This window comes from Bison bison, unplaced genomic scaffold (assembly GCF_000754665.1).
Source record: "Bison bison bison isolate TAMUID 2011002044 unplaced genomic scaffold, Bison_UMD1.0 scf7180017864142, whole genome shotgun sequence".
NCBI classification, from domain to species: Eukaryota; Metazoa; Chordata; class Mammalia; order Artiodactyla; family Bovidae; genus Bison; species Bison bison.
The window spans coordinates 1,387,233-1,404,408 of NW_011494714.1; the positions used below are offsets into that span (position 1 = coordinate 1,387,233).

At 39.2% G+C, this 17,176-nt stretch overlaps 1 protein-coding gene across 2 annotated transcripts in view; it reads right to left on the reverse strand.

Annotated features, from left to right (window-relative positions):
- The window catches only part of USP3 (ubiquitin specific peptidase 3), a 103,294-nt gene that overhangs the window by 29,378 nt on the left and 56,740 nt on the right, over positions 1–17,176 (reverse strand). For both annotated transcript variants that reach the window (XM_010840226.1, XM_010840227.1), the window contains 4 exons: positions 15,613–15,726; positions 8,075–8,221; positions 4,750–4,856; positions 4,492–4,572 (listed from right to left, as the gene is read on the reverse strand). In XM_010840226.1, coding sequence (XP_010838528.1) covers positions 4,492–4,572; positions 4,750–4,856; positions 8,075–8,221; positions 15,613–15,726 — 449 coding nt within the window. The remainder of the gene's footprint in view (positions 1–4,491; positions 4,573–4,749; positions 4,857–8,074; positions 8,222–15,612; positions 15,727–17,176) is intronic.

Below are 17,176 nucleotides of genomic sequence, written 5' to 3' on the forward strand. Positions count from 1 at the left end.
TTATTTTAAAGTTGATTTTGCCTGATATGAGTATTGCTATTCCAGCTTTGATTTTCATTTGTATGGAATACCTTTCTCCATCCCCTTTCAGTTTGTATGTGTCATTAGATCTGAGGTGGGTCTCTTGAGGACAGCATATATGTGTGTGTGTCTTGTTTCTATATCCATTCAGCCAATCTGTGTCTTCTGAATGAAGCATTTAATCTGTGTACATTTAAGGTAATTATCAATATATATGTTCTTAAGGCCATTTTGTTAACTGTTTTGGATTTGTTTTTGTAGGTCTTTTTTCTTCCCTTCCCTTGTGACCTGATGAATATCTTTGGTGTTGGGTTTGGGTTACTTTTTCTTTTTGTGAGCGTGTATCTTATAAGTTTTTGGCTTGCAATTACCATGAGGTTTTGATATAGCAGTCTCTATATATATATATATAAGATTAAGTTGCCAGTCTCTTAATTTCAAATGCATGTGTACTCTCCTCACCATTGCTGGTCTTGATATTTGTGTGTGATTGATTTCCTACTTTCACTGTGTGGTTGCCTTTCCCAGTGAACTTTCCCATTAGTAATTTTCTCATTTTCACTTGTGGCCTTAACTTTTCTGTCTAGAAAAGTTCCTTTCCTATTTGTTGTAAAGATGAATTGGGTGTGCTGAGTTCTTTTAGCTTTTGCTTGTCTGTAAAGCTTTTGATTTCTCTGTCAAAGCTAAGCAAGAGCCTTTCTGGGTAGAGTATTCTTGGTTGTGTGTTTTTCCCTTTGTCACTTTAAATATTATCATGCCACTCCCTTCTGGCCTGCAGAGTTTCTGCTTAAAAAAAAAAAAAAAAATCAGCTGATAACCAGACAGGAATTCCCTAGTTGCTTTTAATATTTTCTAATTTTTGTCAGTTTGACTAATGTGTGTCTTAATGTGTTCCTCATTGGATTTTCCTGTATGAGAGTCCACACTACTTGGACTTGAGTGTGCGTTTCCTCTCCTTAGGGAATTTTTTGGCGATTATCTCTTCAAATACTTTCTCAGGCCCTTTCTTCTCCTTCTGGGACCCCTATAATGCAAACGCTGGTACATTTAATGCTGTCCCAGAAGTCTCTTGGACTGTCCACATTTCTTTTCTTAATTCTGTTCCATAGCAGTGATTTTCAGCAATCTGGTGTCCAGGTCATTTTTTCATCTGCCTCATTTATTCTACTATTGATTCCATCTACTGTATTTTTCATGTCAGTTATTGTTCATCTCTGTTCTTTAAAGCATCTAGCTCTTTATTGTATCCCCTCAGTCTATGCCTTCATTCTTTTCCTGAGATCTTGGATCTTCTTTACTATTATTACTCTAAATTTTTCTTCCAGGAGATTGCTTATCTTCATTCCGCTTAGTTGTTCTTGGGTTTTATCATCTTATTCCTTCATCTAGAACACATTTCTCTGCCATCTCATTGTATCTAATTTTGTGCATCTGTGGTCTCTATTTTCCAAGCTGCAGGACTATAATTCTCCTTGGTTCTGGTGCCTTCCCCTTGGTGGGTGAGTTTGGTCCAGGGACTGGTACTTGCCCACTGGTGGGTAGAGCTGGGATTTGTCCCTCTGATAGGCAGGGCTGTCTCAAGTGATGTGTTTATGGGTGGCTGTTGGGTGGAGCCAGGTGCCAAAATGGCCACCTCTGGGAGAGCTCACAATAATGAGCCTTCCCTGGGGTGTTCACTACCACTGTCCTTGCCCCTACAGTGAGCCACAGCTGACCCCCGCCTCCCCAGGACCCCCTCTTAAGACCCAAAGGTAGGTCTAGCCCATACTCCTATGGAGTCACTGCTTTGCCCTGGGTCCCAGTGCATGTGAAACCTCGTGTGCACCCTCCAAGAGTGGAGTCTCTTGTTCCCCTCAGTCCTGTGGAGCTCCTACAGTCAAGCCCGACTGGTTTTCAAAGCCAAACGCTCTGGAGGCTCTTTCTCCTGATTCCAGACCCCCAGGCTGGGGAGCCTGATGTGGGGCTCAGAACTCTCACTTCTTACGGGAGAGTCTCTGTGATATGTTTATTTTCTAGTTTGTGGGTCACCCTCCCACCAGATATGGGAGTTGATTATAAAACAGAAGCATTCCTACCATCTCACTGTGACTTCTTTGGGTGTAGAATATCTTTTTTGGTGGCTTTGAGTCCTTTTTTGTCAACGGCTATTCAGCAATCAGTTGTAATTCTGGTGTTTTTGTGCGAGGAGGTGAGCTCATGTCCTACTCCACTGTCTTGTCTCCTGCCTCCTCCTCCTCCTTAAGCAGAAGTTGAGCCCTGACTCACAGACAGATGTCTTTGATGGTTCATCATGAAAGATAATGCCACTGTGTGCTGCTGTGTCTCCACTGTGCAATTCGGTTACCTTATGAAAGTTTCTGAAATAAGGTGATTTTTCATCTTGAAATTTTTCTAGCCTTCTGGGTCCTTTACACCTTCTTGAAAATTACCAGCATCATTTGAAAATCTCGTTTTGTTGTGTTTCACAGATACTGCATGGTTTAGAAATTCTGAAGCTGACAGTAAGCTCTTTTAATAAAATAAAAATCAAAAGTGTGAGGATTCAAAGGAAAGTCAGTTGAGAATACTGGAAACATGATGCTAATACCAATTTGTATCAGATTTCAGTGAGTCTGTGCCAAGAAAAATTCTATTTGGGATGTGAGGCAAATGCAACTTGTCACTTCTCTTGTTTGTAGTTAAGTACAGCTTATAACCACCTGTGTAAGCTGTGTCATACACACTTCTGGATGGGCCCCAGAAACAAAAATCTCTCAGTATTAGAGCATTCTGGGATAAGTTTAATTGAAATGTTATAGAAAGCAATAAGAACCAAGTATGTGACCAATTCAGGAGGGGTGGGAGGAATCGGCACTGAGGAAAAGGAGGACAGAAACATGAGCAAATGAGTGTCTCTGTGTCTTGAAGTCAAAAATCATCTGGACTAAATCAGTGTTGTTAAACATGAGGAAATATTATTCAAATATATATACACTGAGGAATAACATTAATATTAGTGTTCTTATTGAAATTTTAAGATGAATTCAATCTAATTTAGATTATATAGTTTAAGGCTAATTCCTTTAAATTTTTCATTGATTTCCTCTCTGAATTATCAAATAATGTTTGTTTTATGCTTAAATTAGCCTGAATTCACATGCTGTAAATATACAGGGAAGATGGTCTGACATTTGCTATCAAGTAAACTGTGATATTTTCTTAATTTCAAACAGGCCAGAAACAGTTTTAGAGAAACATACTGTAGCCACATATTTTAGGGGGAAGTGGCATGAATGGGGCTTCCTTAAATTTATTCCATACTCTTGTTCAAAAAAGACAGACAACAATGTCAGATAGATGGAGAACAAACTAAAAGTATCTACAAAGTGTCTTCATATACATTTTGCTGAATAATTTGATTCTAGAGCAGCACTGTCCATGCTGGAACTTTCTGCAGTAGTGGAAATGTTCTGCATCTGTGCTGACCACTTGCCACATATGGCTACTGAGCACCTGAGTTTTAAATTTTGATTACATTTTAATAGGCACATGTGACTTTGTGGTCTGCATGTTGGACAGTGCGGTTTTAGACCAACAGAACCTTCTTCTGTAAGAAAAGATTACATAATATGTATATAAATCATGACAATATTACCTAAAACTGTTAAAGGACAAAAAAGAGTTACTTTTGGTGAACATGCCCTTCAGGGTATAACGTTGTTATTTGCCTTCAGTGTAGAGGTCCTTAATGACAGCACACATACTAGATCCGTTTTTTTTTCCTATCCTAGTTTCTTCTTTCTCTGACTGAAAAGAATAGTCATTTTAGTGGTTGATCAAGGACAGGCCTTTTGCCTTGACTAAAGTAGGTAATACTCAGGAAGGAAAAAATTTGTTCAAAAATCTCTTAAATGTGAATTTTAATTTTCCAATTAAAAGCAAGGCCTCAGGCTTAGCCAACAGTTGTCATCATCGAGAGCTCTCAAATTACCAGTCATACAAAAGAGTAAATGACACCACAATTTATAAAGTTTTTCTGGGGTTCTTTCTCCCTCTGGATACCAGGGGAACAGCCATAGAATAAACTCTATTTCATTAGATCAGAAGAAAGTTTTGTGCTAGATTTACAATTATTAAAAAGAAGACAGAAGAGTCTAGAGCAGAATGGATACATATGCATGTATGCATGGCTGCGTCCCTTTGCTGCCCACCTGAAACTATCACAACATTATTAATCGACTACATGCCAATACAAAATAAAAACAGAAAGGTAAGAAATATTGTACACTTGACAGCAGGTCAATACCTCTGGCAGGTATTCTTGCTAAACAATTTTTTTGGACAGGAAGAGACATTCAAGTTTGACTTAAGTTATAGCACAAATTCATTACAACAATCAACAACACAGCACTTCTAGCTGAAGCTTATATACGTATTATTCAGCTATTTCAGGGTAGGGGAAGAAATTCCAGAACATTAAAATATCTTTACCTCGTAATGAACAAGTTGGTCCATTTTCTTGATTCTTAGAGCGCTTATTTCTGAACTGACTTGGAATATCTAATGAAAGGTCTTAAAAGGAAATAGGAAAACAGAACTGTTAAAGGAATATATAACCACACAAAAAATAATTTCCAAAAATGATGTATTTTTAAGGATTTATCTCTTTACTGTCTTAGCTTTCAAAGGAAACATTGCAGTTATTATTTTAATACAGTATCATATCATCACATGCCAAATATGTCTTACCTAGGAATGGATCAAACTTTCTAGATTCTGTCCCACATATGAGACAGTTAACTTCATTTTGGAGAATGCCTCCGAATATAGCTGTGACAACTGTAGATGCTCCATTTCTAAAGAAAATCACATAGGAAAATATCTCAGTAAAACACTAAAATATATGTAAAAGCTCCTCTAGGTCACTCCCCACTCCCTTTGGGGGCTATATAATTTAAATTATAGAATAACACAAAAGCTTAAAAGCTAAATAGATGTATACCAAATAAAAGGTTTAAGCCACTGGCCTTCCTCCGACCCCTCTCCCAATGCCACTACTTTCTATAATACAGAAGTTACTAACACTGAACATTTGCCTTTACTAATAGATCACATACATACTTGTACTCAGAGCAAGAGGACCCCTTTTCCCTCAAATATACCCCTCAGGAACAGGAAACCCCCGTATATTAGATCCTCTGCAAGATTTCTCATCATATGGGGATCTCTCTAAATTATGTTACGTTGAACAACCACCTTCATCAAAGATAGTTTAAGATTTTTTTTTTAGATGTTCACATTTGGGGAAAATGAGGTAAACAAATTTAACACATACTTAGTCATCACTGGTAGAGAGGTGATTTCACAAACACTTAAACAATATAATTCCCTTGTAGAGATCAAAAATGTGTACAGCACTGTAAGAACAATAAGACACCAACTGTCCTAATGTTACTTAACCTATGTGTGCCTCAGCTTCATCAAATGTAAAACAGGAGTAACATCCATCTGCCTTAGAAGCCTGGTGATGAGGAAATGAGAATATACATACAATGCTTTTTTAGACAAGTGCTTACCAAAAAGAAAGCCCTCTGAGTAAGCATCTTTGATCTGAGTAGCAGGGTCGCACCTGCCTTCTGCTGTCTTCTCTTCCCTAAGTGTACACCTTGGACGTGCACCTCGCTCTGTGGCAGGCGCGCGGCGTGCCACGGTTTGGACGGTAACAGCTGACAAGGTGCACCAGTGACAGAATGATTAGCAAGCACTTATGTACTTAGGTGCCAGGCTCCATTCTAAATACTTTCCATGTGCTAAACTAATCCTCACAACTCTGAGGTAGAGAAGATTATCCCCATTTTACAGACAAGGAAGCTGAGGTTCAAAGGTTAAATAACTTGGCCCAAGTTCACACAGCTGGCCTGACCTGAGCACCTTCTCTGAACACTACGCTCCTTCTCTTAACAATATAGTATTGATGGGTATATACTTAAGTAAAAAATATTTAAAATCCCAAATGGCTCCAGGTTTCACTGCAACCACAGGAACCCACATAAAACTGTCAACAGAACAAATAAAGATAAATCAGAATATAAAAAACTGAAATTAAATTATTAATGGTACTGAGGTTATTTTATTGTGTGCTTTCATTAATAGCACTATAGTGAACACAAATGTTAACTTTTGCACACTTATGCAGTTATATGAGCCAGTATATTGCTCTTTTTTACTAACAGTAATTTGAGGCGGTTTCTGTCACTTGCAGTCAATAGTATTCCTAATACACTGAACCATACTTTGAGTTGCTCCAAATGAAACCTACTACAATGATGAGACAGAAAAAACCTACCCAAGCAAACCTATTATTTTAAAAGTTCTGCTTCCTTTTCTTTGAAAGGGCTTCCTTCTGTACTGGTAAAAGAAATACACTGTAGCTTTTTAAGTTGTTCATAAGATACATGACTTTAGTATTACAAAGGATATACCCCCCAAAAATCTACTGAAAATAAAGGGTTTATGATTGATCCTTTCATACTGATATTCACATAATCTGCTGCCTTTAATTAAAATGGAAACTGCTTTATTAAAAAGCAGTACATTTAAACTCAATGTACTTCTTCCTTTACAATTTCTTCCTCTGAAAAAAAGATACTAGTCTTGGCTATTTTAAAACAAGATTCACAAGTTATTTCAAAATCACTTCTATCATAACTGCACACCAGGAAAAGTGTAAATATTAGCTACTTGGACAGGCTGTTATGCTGAGAAGGTCCTTTATACTTAGACTAATAATTTTCTATATATTAAAAAGAACCCACCTGCTATTTATTTCTACCATCCTTGCCCCCACCTTCAGTAGGGATTGATGTGTTTATACGAATAAACACAAATATAGGAGACCTTTTTTGTTGATTTTTTTTTTTTTTGGCAGTTTTAGCAAGTCTCATCCTTAGATCCTGAAATGCATCCTCCATGAATTTAAGGAAATATAAAGAAGCCTGAGTTTTTAATATCTGAGAGGGGAACAGCTACCCACTCCAATATTCTAGCCTGGAGAATTCCATGGACTGTATAGTCCACAGGGTCACAAAGAGTCGGACACGACTGAGCAGCTTTCACTTTTATGTTCCTAACTCACTGCTGCTGCTAAGTCACTTCAGTCGTGTCTGACTCTGTGCGACCCCATAGACGGCAGCCCACCAGGCTCCCCCGTCCCTTCTCCTAATGAAACTTAAAATTTACTATTAATTATTTAAAATATCATTAAAAGATATGGATTAATACTGAAAACTCAGGAGTTACTAAAAGAACAACCTGTGACTATCTCAAAATGTGATACCCGCTCACTTCACATGGACTGGCCTTCTTGGAGCCCAGCTCAGTGTCCTTTGTGTATGAGTATACCATCACATAAAATACAAAGCGGAATTTGTTCTTTAATACTAAGTTTGAGTTGATGCTAGCAGCAGGGCCATTTCTACAAGATCACAGTTCCTTCCCCCTCTATACTTGTTTCTAACTTGAACATAGCTACTAGGACCTTGAGGACCAAACATTTTAAGAAGTATGGCCATTCATAATAATTGCCCTTCTCTGATTCAATCAGATTAACTATGAGACTACTGATTTATGGACTGCCAGGCAATAATACTACAGCAACCCTGTATATTATTTTCTTCCATTCTTTGGGGAATTCATCTTATAAAGTCCATTTCTTGCATAGATAAGTATAAAGTTTTTCCCAAAATTTGAACACAAGGAGACAAATAACCAAAATCCAAGCTGAAATAAAAGTCAATTATGTCTCCCTTAGCAAAATAAACATTCTGATCTCAATGTATATTTGGGAGTATTAGTACTTGGGAAAGCAACCCAAAAGGTTGTTCTGTTCATATTGAGAGGCAAAAAACCCCCCAAATTCAGAAGAGTTATCACTGCCTCAGTGTGATTAAAGAACAGGTTAAAAATATAAAATTATTTTTGGAAAAGTTAAGTCCAAAATGAAGCTGTAGGAAAATACACATTCAAAATATTTTAAGCCTTCATGACTAGTGAACAAAGGGAAATGAAATCTTACATGCAACATTTGTTACTTGCAGACAGAGTAGAATTCTCTTGCAGAATTGATGAGCGGGAAATACCGTTGAAACCACCCTGGAGTTCCAAGTGCAGGTGGTCTAGCAGGTAGCGCATGAACTCATGGGCATCCTGCTGCTGATAGCCCCTTGAAGCAAACAGAGACAGTCACTGAGTGGCTCTGCCTCCCCGGGCAGACACGCTGGAGGCTGAAGTGACAGGAGGGCCGCAACGCTGCGCTCAGGACACAGGGAGGCTCCCTCATCCCTCATCCTCACTTCCTTCTTGTCTTACACATAACATTACCTTCAAGACAGAATTCCACTTCTTAAAAGTAAGTTTGGAAACATGGACTAGTAGAGCTAATTGGACTTACTGTGATCTCAACTGACCTCACCTAAGGGGAACACTGAGAGGCAAAAAGGGGGTTGTGTGACCCGCCTGAAGCCCTACAGCAGGACAGTAACAGAGATGGGACCACAACCCTGTCTCCTGGACGGACTGTGAAGCTCCTCGTTTCCCACACAGCCTCTCTAGGAGACACTCACATGTTAAAAGGTCACACCAGAAAACTAGGTCTAAAGTTTTATTAAAGTTTAAGAAATAAAATCTTCAGATTAAAAGATACTAATTTTCAAACACTGGCTGAAAGGAAGAAAAATTTTATCTAAAGAGCTAAAGATGTCTAACATTCTATGCTTACATCCTAATCTCTGATTCAAAGGACATTTTTTTAAACAAATAAAATTTTCAAAATGCATTGACACATATACAATTATGCTCTAGCCTAAAACTTGAATAAGTATAGCCACATATTCTGAGGTTATTTCTTATACTCTATTCAGTCAGGAAATTGCATGGAATTCTTATGCTAATACAGATCAATGACAAGTGCAGAGTAATGAAATCTGACAAAATAAAGCTGGTACAGCTAGAAGGGTTAGAGGTTTATGTAGATAAGTCAGCAGTGATGTCTAAAGTACATTTATAAAATTATGGATAGGAAAGACTTCTGCCTACATTTTTACCAGCATGGAAGGTTCTCTTTAATCTCTGCCCTAAGTGACAAGTTTTCTGGCCTGGTCTGGAGTCAAAATTTTCACTGCCCTTCTAGGCAGTGGTTCCACAAACAAAATTTCTTTTAACCAGATTTTCCCCCTTTTCCTAAAATTTCTCCTGGAAATAAATTATGGAAATGATCTGCCTAATCAATGGAATTTACATCAAAAGTCAGTATTTCACTGTAACTTTTTCTAAACTATTAACTAAATAGTAATACATATATTGTTCAAGTATTTAAGACTCTTATGAATAAAATGTTAAACTTAAGTTAAAAGTAAAACTATTCAAAGTTGGTAGTTCCTTTATATATGTCTAAGGAGATACGTTAAACCCTTTCAATATACATCTTTTTCATGACTCAAAGATAAGATCAGTATCTCAGGTCATATCTGAAATTCTATCCTATATAAAAACATTTTATTCTCTGACCAAAATAACCTAATATCTAATCATCATTTTCTAAAATGGATCATTAAAACCTTTATCTTGTAGTTATGTCAATTTGCATTTTCATCAAACACATATCCATCCCTTAAAATAATCTGCCTAATGTACATTAATGAACATTTCCAACCACACCATGATTCTCTTTCCTTTTATCAAAATACATTATTTTCTACTGTTTCCTTTACCATTAGAAATACATTTGGTGACCTATATGACATCATGGAACACTCATTGTTTCATAAAAGTAAATTATAGGCATCTGTTACAATTTGTGATCTTTACCCAGAGAATGAAAAGTCCGTATTTCTTCTAGGACTTTTTTTTTTTATTCTGACTTAAGAGACATTTACAATTCCATTTCTAAACATTTAAATAAAGCCTTTCATTGACTTATCTGAAGAATGGCAGCTCCAGTTTTATCACTGTTCCTTATCCTCACTTGTTTGTGACCTTACATAAAGATTACCTCTTTCTCTTTAATGTCTATAGAAAATCTGTATCATAAAGATAAATCATCTTAGCACACTGCAAACATAAAAAGCCTAGACGATCGTAAGGCCTCCATTCTGAATGAGGGGTGCTGCTGAGGCACAACACACAGGAACACAGAGCAACTGTCTCTTCATCTTAAGAACAAAGAAAGGTTCCAATGAAGAAAACGTTGCTTTGTGCCTGTTGAACTGAAAAGCAGATATTCCAAATGAAACGGACATCAGGTAATACAGGCACACACAAGCACTTGTGCAAGGCTCCAACATGCACAACTGTGACACGTGCCTAGCATTATTGACCATTCGCTGTTCAGTAAGGACCACTGCATTACGTGTAAAATGGCAAAGACCAGCACGGAGCAGGATATGCCTCTACGGAATCAAATTTTATCACTCTGCAACAAGCTTCTTCTGAAATATCTAGGACACGTAAGAGCTTTAGGTTCTGTTCATATTTAAAATAAACTACGATTTTGCCCAAATTATCTGCAAAACCAAAAGCAGTTACAATTAACTATTCCTACCCAGTGTAAGGCATTAATCAAGGCTGAGTTTCTTCGAGACAAAAATACTAGAAAATGAAAATAATAATGTTTTTGTTTACAAACAAAAAACCCATACAATAGATAAATTCCTAATTAGAATTAATACAGGTGTACCTCATTTTACTGCACTTTGCTTTATTGTGCTTTGCAGGCACTGTGGTTTTTACAAGTCGAAGGTCTGTGGCAACCCTGCTTTGGGCAAGTCTGTTGGGGCCATTTTCCAACATTTGTTCACTCTGTCTCTTTCACATTTTGGTAATTCCTGTAATGCTTTAAATCTTTCCATTATTATTATTGTATGCGTTACTGTGATCAATGGTCAGTGATCTCTGATGTTACTCTGGCCATTGTTTTAGGCGCCACAACCATGTAAGGCAGCAAACTTAGTAAATGCTGTGTGTGTTCTGACTGCTCCACCGACAGGCTGCTCCTGCCTTTCTCCCTCCCTCCCGCCTCGCTATTCCCTGAGATACAATGATATTCAAATTAGGATAAATAACAACCCTTAATGGCCTCTAAGTGTTTAACTGACAGAAGAGTCGCAAGTCTCTCATTTTAAATCAAAAGCTAAAAGGATTAAGCTTAGTGAGGAAGATATGTCAAAAGCCGAGAGAGGCCAAAAGCTAGGCCTCTTGCACCAGTTAGACAGGTTGTGAAAGCAAAGGAAAAGTTCTTGAAGGAACTTAAAAGTGCTGCCCCAGTGAAGACACCATTACTTTAAAAAGTGAGACCCTATTGCCGATACAGAGATTGCTGGACAGAAGATCAAACCAGCCACAACAGTTCCTTCAGCCAAAGCCTAATTTAGAGCAAAGCCTTAATAACTCTCCTCCATTCCAGGAAGGCTGAGAGAGGTGAGGAAGTGGCAGGAGAAAAGCCTGAAGCTAGCAGAGGTTGGTAAGCAAGGTTTAAAGAAAGAATCCGTCTCCCTAACATAAATGTGCAAGGTGAAGCAGCAACTGCTGACGTAGAACCTGCAGCAAGATATCCAGATCTTGCTAAGACCAATAGTTAAGGTGGCTACACTAACCAACAGATTTTCAATGCTGACAAAACAGCTTTATACTGGAAGATGATGTCATCTCGGATTTTCACGGCAAGAGAGGAGAAGTCAACGTCTGGCTTCAAAGGACAGAGTGACTCTCTTGTTAGGGGCTAATGCAGCTGGAGACTTGAAGTTGAAGCCAGTGCTCATTTACCATTCTGAAAATCCTAAAGCCATTAAGAATAATACTCAGTCTACTCTGCTCTATAAATGGAGCCACAAAGCCTGGATGTAGCACATCTGTTTACAACACTGTTTACTGAATATTTTAAGCCCACTGTTGACACTTACTGCTCAGAAAAGATTTCTTTCAAAATATTACTGCTCAAGGACCACACACCTGTGATGTGTTGCCCATGAGCTCTGATGGAGACATACAATGAGATGAAAGTTGTTTTCAAGGGATCAAACTCTCTGGATATTGACATCTATTAACCAAGGAAAATGGGCTTTCTAAACTATAAAAAATTTTACTTTGGGATTATAACTACAATAAAAACATAATTCAAGACTCACTTCATTTCCACTTTGGCATGTTGTAAGAATGTTACCCTGTATACATAATAGGTAGTGGTGGTTTAGTCACTAAGTCATGTTCGACTCTTCTGTGACCTCATAGATTACAGCCTGCCAAGCTTCTCTGTCCATGGGATTTTCCAGGTAAGCATCCTGAAGTCGGTTGCCATTTCCTCCTCCAGGGGATCTTCCTGACCCAGGGATCAAACCAGGTCTCCTACACTGCAGGAGGATTCTTTACCGACTGAGCCACCAAAGAAGCCCTATACACATAATAGGAATAACAATTATAAGAAGAAAACCCTACCTCACAGCCTTACACCTGGGCATTGGGCAGTGACCCTGCACTAAAACTTTATCCGTGATACAATCTCAAGATCTAGGTCTAACCAAGAGAAAATTCTTCTTTGAGAAACCCACTCCAGTATTCTTGCCTGAAAAATCCCATGGACAGAGGAGCCTGGTGGGCTACAATCCTTGAGGTCACAGAGAGTAAGACACGACTTGGTGACTGAACGACAACACGAAAGTGGGGAACAATCTGAACTATTACAGAACAAAGAGAAAGCCCTGCTAAGAACACAGAGACATCTTATTCTGCCCAGTCGCTCAGTCATTAGAGAGATCTAAGAGGCCATGTTTTACAGGAATCACTCCAGCAACGCCATCCAAATTTCTCAACCTGGTCAGCTTTTCCAGTTCTTTTCTTTCATCGGTAGGAATAACAGAATGTGTAAAATTAAGTAGCTAAAAACTAACTCATGCTCACAGCTAGAACGAATACACTGGTAGAAGTAATGGGCAGATTTAGATGAAAAGCAGAATCAAATGAGGGAACTGAGTCACCATGCAGTCCAAGCAGAAGAATACAGAGACAGCTGGCAGGCCTCACTTGGGCATGCGGACAAGTTACTACAAGTCTACTGTGAACACATCTGTCACTGACCAGCGCCATAAAGACCTGGGTTCTCATTCTGGTCCTAACACCTACTAGATGTATAACAACACTGAACTGCTCTCTGTCGAAGTTTCATCGTCTTTAAAATGAAGCTAACACTTCCTGTGGATAATAACTGCAGCCATGAAATTAGAAGACCCTTGCTCCTTGAAAAGAAAGCTAGACAGAGTATTAAAAAGCAAAGATATCACTTTGCCGACAAAGGTCCAAATAATCAAAGCTATGATTTTTCCAGTAGTCATGGAGGGATGTGAGAGTCGGCCCATAAAGAAGGCTGAGGGCTAAAGAATTGATGCTTTTGAACTGTGGTGTTGGAGAAGACTCTTGAGAGTCCCTTGGACAGCAAAAAGATCAAACCAGTAATTCTTAAAGGAAATCAGCCCTGAATACTCATTGGAAGGACTGATGCTGAAGCTTCAATACTTTGGCCACCTGATACGAACAGCCAATTCACTGGAAAAAGACTCAGATGCTGGGAAAGATTGAAGGCAAAAAAGGAGAAGAGAGTGGCAGAGGATGAGATGGTTGGGTAGCCGATTGAATCATGGCTAGTCCATTGAATCAAGTCCATTACCGATTCAATGGACATGAACTTGGGCAAAGTTCATGGGAGATAGTGAAGGGCAGGGAGGCCTGGCGTGCTGCAGTTTAAGGGGATGCAGAGAGTTGGACATGATTTAGCGACTGAACAACAGCAACGCTTCCTAACTTGATGGGAATCTGTTGTGTTTCTTAATGAAAATCAGATACAAAATACCCAAAGTGCTTGGCACATAACAGATATTCAACAAATGGAAGCACTTTTTATCTGGTAACAAAACACAAGGATTAAATCCCTATCAACAGTCCAACTAGGTCAGTTCAGGCGCTCAGTCGTGTCTGACTCTTTGCAACCCCATGGCATGCCAGGCTTCCCTGTCCATTACCAACTCCTGGAGCTTACTCAAACTCATGTCCCATTGAGTTGGTGATGCCATCCAACCATCTCATCCTCTGTCATCCCCCTCTCCTCCTGCCTTCAGTCTTTCCCAGCATCAGGGTTTTTTCCAATGAGTCAGTTCTTCACATCAGGTGGCCAAAGTATTGGAGCTTCGGCTTCAGCATCAGTCCTTCCAATGAATTCGGGACTGATTTCCTTTAGGATGGACTGGTGGGATCTCCTTGCAGTCCAAGGGGCTCCTGAGTCTTCTTCAACAGCACAGTTCAAAAGCATCAATTCTTCAGCTCTCAGCTTTCTTTATGGTCCCAACTCTCACATCCATATATGACTACTGGAAAAACCACAGCCTTGAATAGACAGACCTTTGTTGGCAAAGTAATGTCTCTGCTTTTTAATATGCTATCTAGGTTAGTCATAGCTTTTCTTCCAACAAGCATCTTTTAATTTCATGGCTGCAGTCACCACCTGCAGTGATTCTGGAGCCCAAGAAAATAAAATTGTCTAACTAGGTGATTGATAGAAATTTCTACCAGTGATTAGCAATAACTTAATCATTTCTACCTTTTCTATTTAGAGTCAGATAATTCTAAAATTCTTACAAGATATTCCTTCCTAAGAAGAGATTAAATAACATGAAATATAAAAGAAATTTCCTTCAAAATAAAGACCAGGGTTAACAATAGTCAATTACATCTGATCCTCAAGGCCACACTCTTCAGGAAGGCAACAAATTACAGTCCTATTACCCTTCAGACACTTCTCCACACTACCCATAGATCTGAACCACTCTGAGACAATCAAGGAGGATATATTGCTAAGGTTTACTACACCATGCCGGCTTTAAAAAAGGAGAGAAGCATATATTAGATGCCAGAATCATGACTAGTAAGAACCATGATGTGCTTCAGAAAGATCAAATCAGCAGAAGGTGGCAAAGGCTGTTGTCAAACACCCGCAGTGCTTCAAATCTGCCGCTTGCTACAGGGCTGATGAGCCTAGGAGAAGAGGGGCTTTTCTGACAGCAGGGCATTTCCCTCTCAAGCGAGACTAGATAAACAACATGGAAAACTCAGTGACTCTGCAGCCATGTAAAGAGATGATCTGTTCATTTTGTTACTGTCTGAAAAATGAATCTTATGGACTTAACTACAGTCTGGAATACAGTACCATGGTTTTCTACTGATTACATTTGGATTTTTTTTTTTTTTAGCTCAAATAAGACAGTATATGATGATAATTACTGTTTATAAGATTTTAAAAGAATCAAGGAAATTTTGTCCAGTATGTTTTTCTAGAGCAATAAGTTATTTATAAGGTCTTTGTTTTTATAACAACAAAATGCCCTGCTTTCTGTTAAAGACATTTCTAAGGTCTATTATTTAAATACATTGTCTAGTAGGATATATCCAACTTATCTTCTCCTTAAAAAACAAAACAGTCTTCATTACTGAGAATACCACTTGTTGGAAACTGTTTCACGAACAATGTAAAGACTAAATTAATGTTTTAAATATCCTTCATTAAATATTACTTACCTAAAATTGGGCATAATCTTCCAAACAACATAAAATAAGGACTCCGGGCTAAATGCAGTCTGGCTACCTTGCCATAAAGCACAGAGTGTCTTCCTAAACTCTTCCACCAAAGACCTAGACGAGAAGAAGGGATGATGAGACCCTGCAGCATTCGCGAGAGGCTGGTGTTTTAGTACACAATGCTGAACTGTCTAAACAAATAAAATATGAAAACATAAAAAATTTGGTCTCTTCTGAACTAAATCTGACAGTTAACAGCATCTCAAAAACCCAGAGAAAAAGCGGTAACTACTTGACAGAACTAGTTTTTAATTATATGGTGACCTCTTGAGTAGGCCATCATACGTGTACCATCATACTTGTAAAACAAAGCAATGGATAAGTTACAGACCGAATTACTTACTGATGCATATTTTAAAGCATGTAAACAGGTTAAGAATCTCTTGTCCACCTCCTGGCTCTCTCCTTCCTGGCCCTCACTAGGAGCACTTCTCAGACTTGTTCGGGACTGTCTGCTCATCTCTGCTGCAGAGAGTTAATCTGATTGCAGAGCCTCAAAACTCACGTCTGTCCTAGTGACTCTCAAATCCAAATCTGAAATCCACATTTTTCGCACGACTGCTTTTATCCGGGTGTCTCCAGGTCCCAGCAGGAACTTCCTACGGGGCATCCTCTGTCTCTTCTCACCCAGCGTGTCCTAAACCTGCTCCCTGCACTCTCCCTACGGCCGCCCGGGCTCCACTCACTCCTCCCACAGGAATACAACTGCCACCTTTTTCTTGGCACGTGAGTTCATGGAATAAAAAATTCTGAGTGTGTCCAACTTCTGACAAATCCCCTTAAAGAGAAAGAGTGGTCCTTCTTCGCTCCTCCTTTCTGCCTTCCAGCTAGAATGAGGTTGAACGGTGGCTCCCCAGCAGCACTGCAGACAATGTAGGCGAAAGCCACACCCAGGGCTGGTGGACAGGGCATCAGGTGAGCCCAATGAGTCCAAGAAACGAAGCTAGATGGGCAAGCTCCAACTTTTACATAAGAAAATAAACCAGGGGTGCTTAAGTCACCATTAGTTTCGGGTTTCTATGCACAAAGGTAATCTTAAACACCTCCTCAACTGCAATGACTATGTGTCAATACAGCTACCATCCTCATAGACACCTGGTTGATACCACAGAGAATCTCACCACCTTCTTTCTCAACCCCTGTTACCCAACAGGTTCCTGAGATAAAAATTATGTTTTCTACTTCCTAGTACCTAAATCCTCATCCTGTGCTTGAGGAACTCCATCTTAAGAGTCTTGTGAGAGTCCAAGGCTGCCTCCCACTATGGAAGCTGAAAACACGAAATACTTGCTCCTCAGCTCTCGCCCCACTCCCTCCCGCAGCCAGGATTCAGGTACATGGCCTTGGTCTGCCTATTTGAAGCAGGAATTAGAAAAGAGCTGTGACAGTGCCAAGTCATTTCAGGTGGCAACGAGCAGCTTCAGGAGCATGGGGGCAGGTGCGGGGGAGATGGGGGGAGCCATAGTAGCAGCTTCCACCCGGCACCAACTCCAGCAGTGCTGGC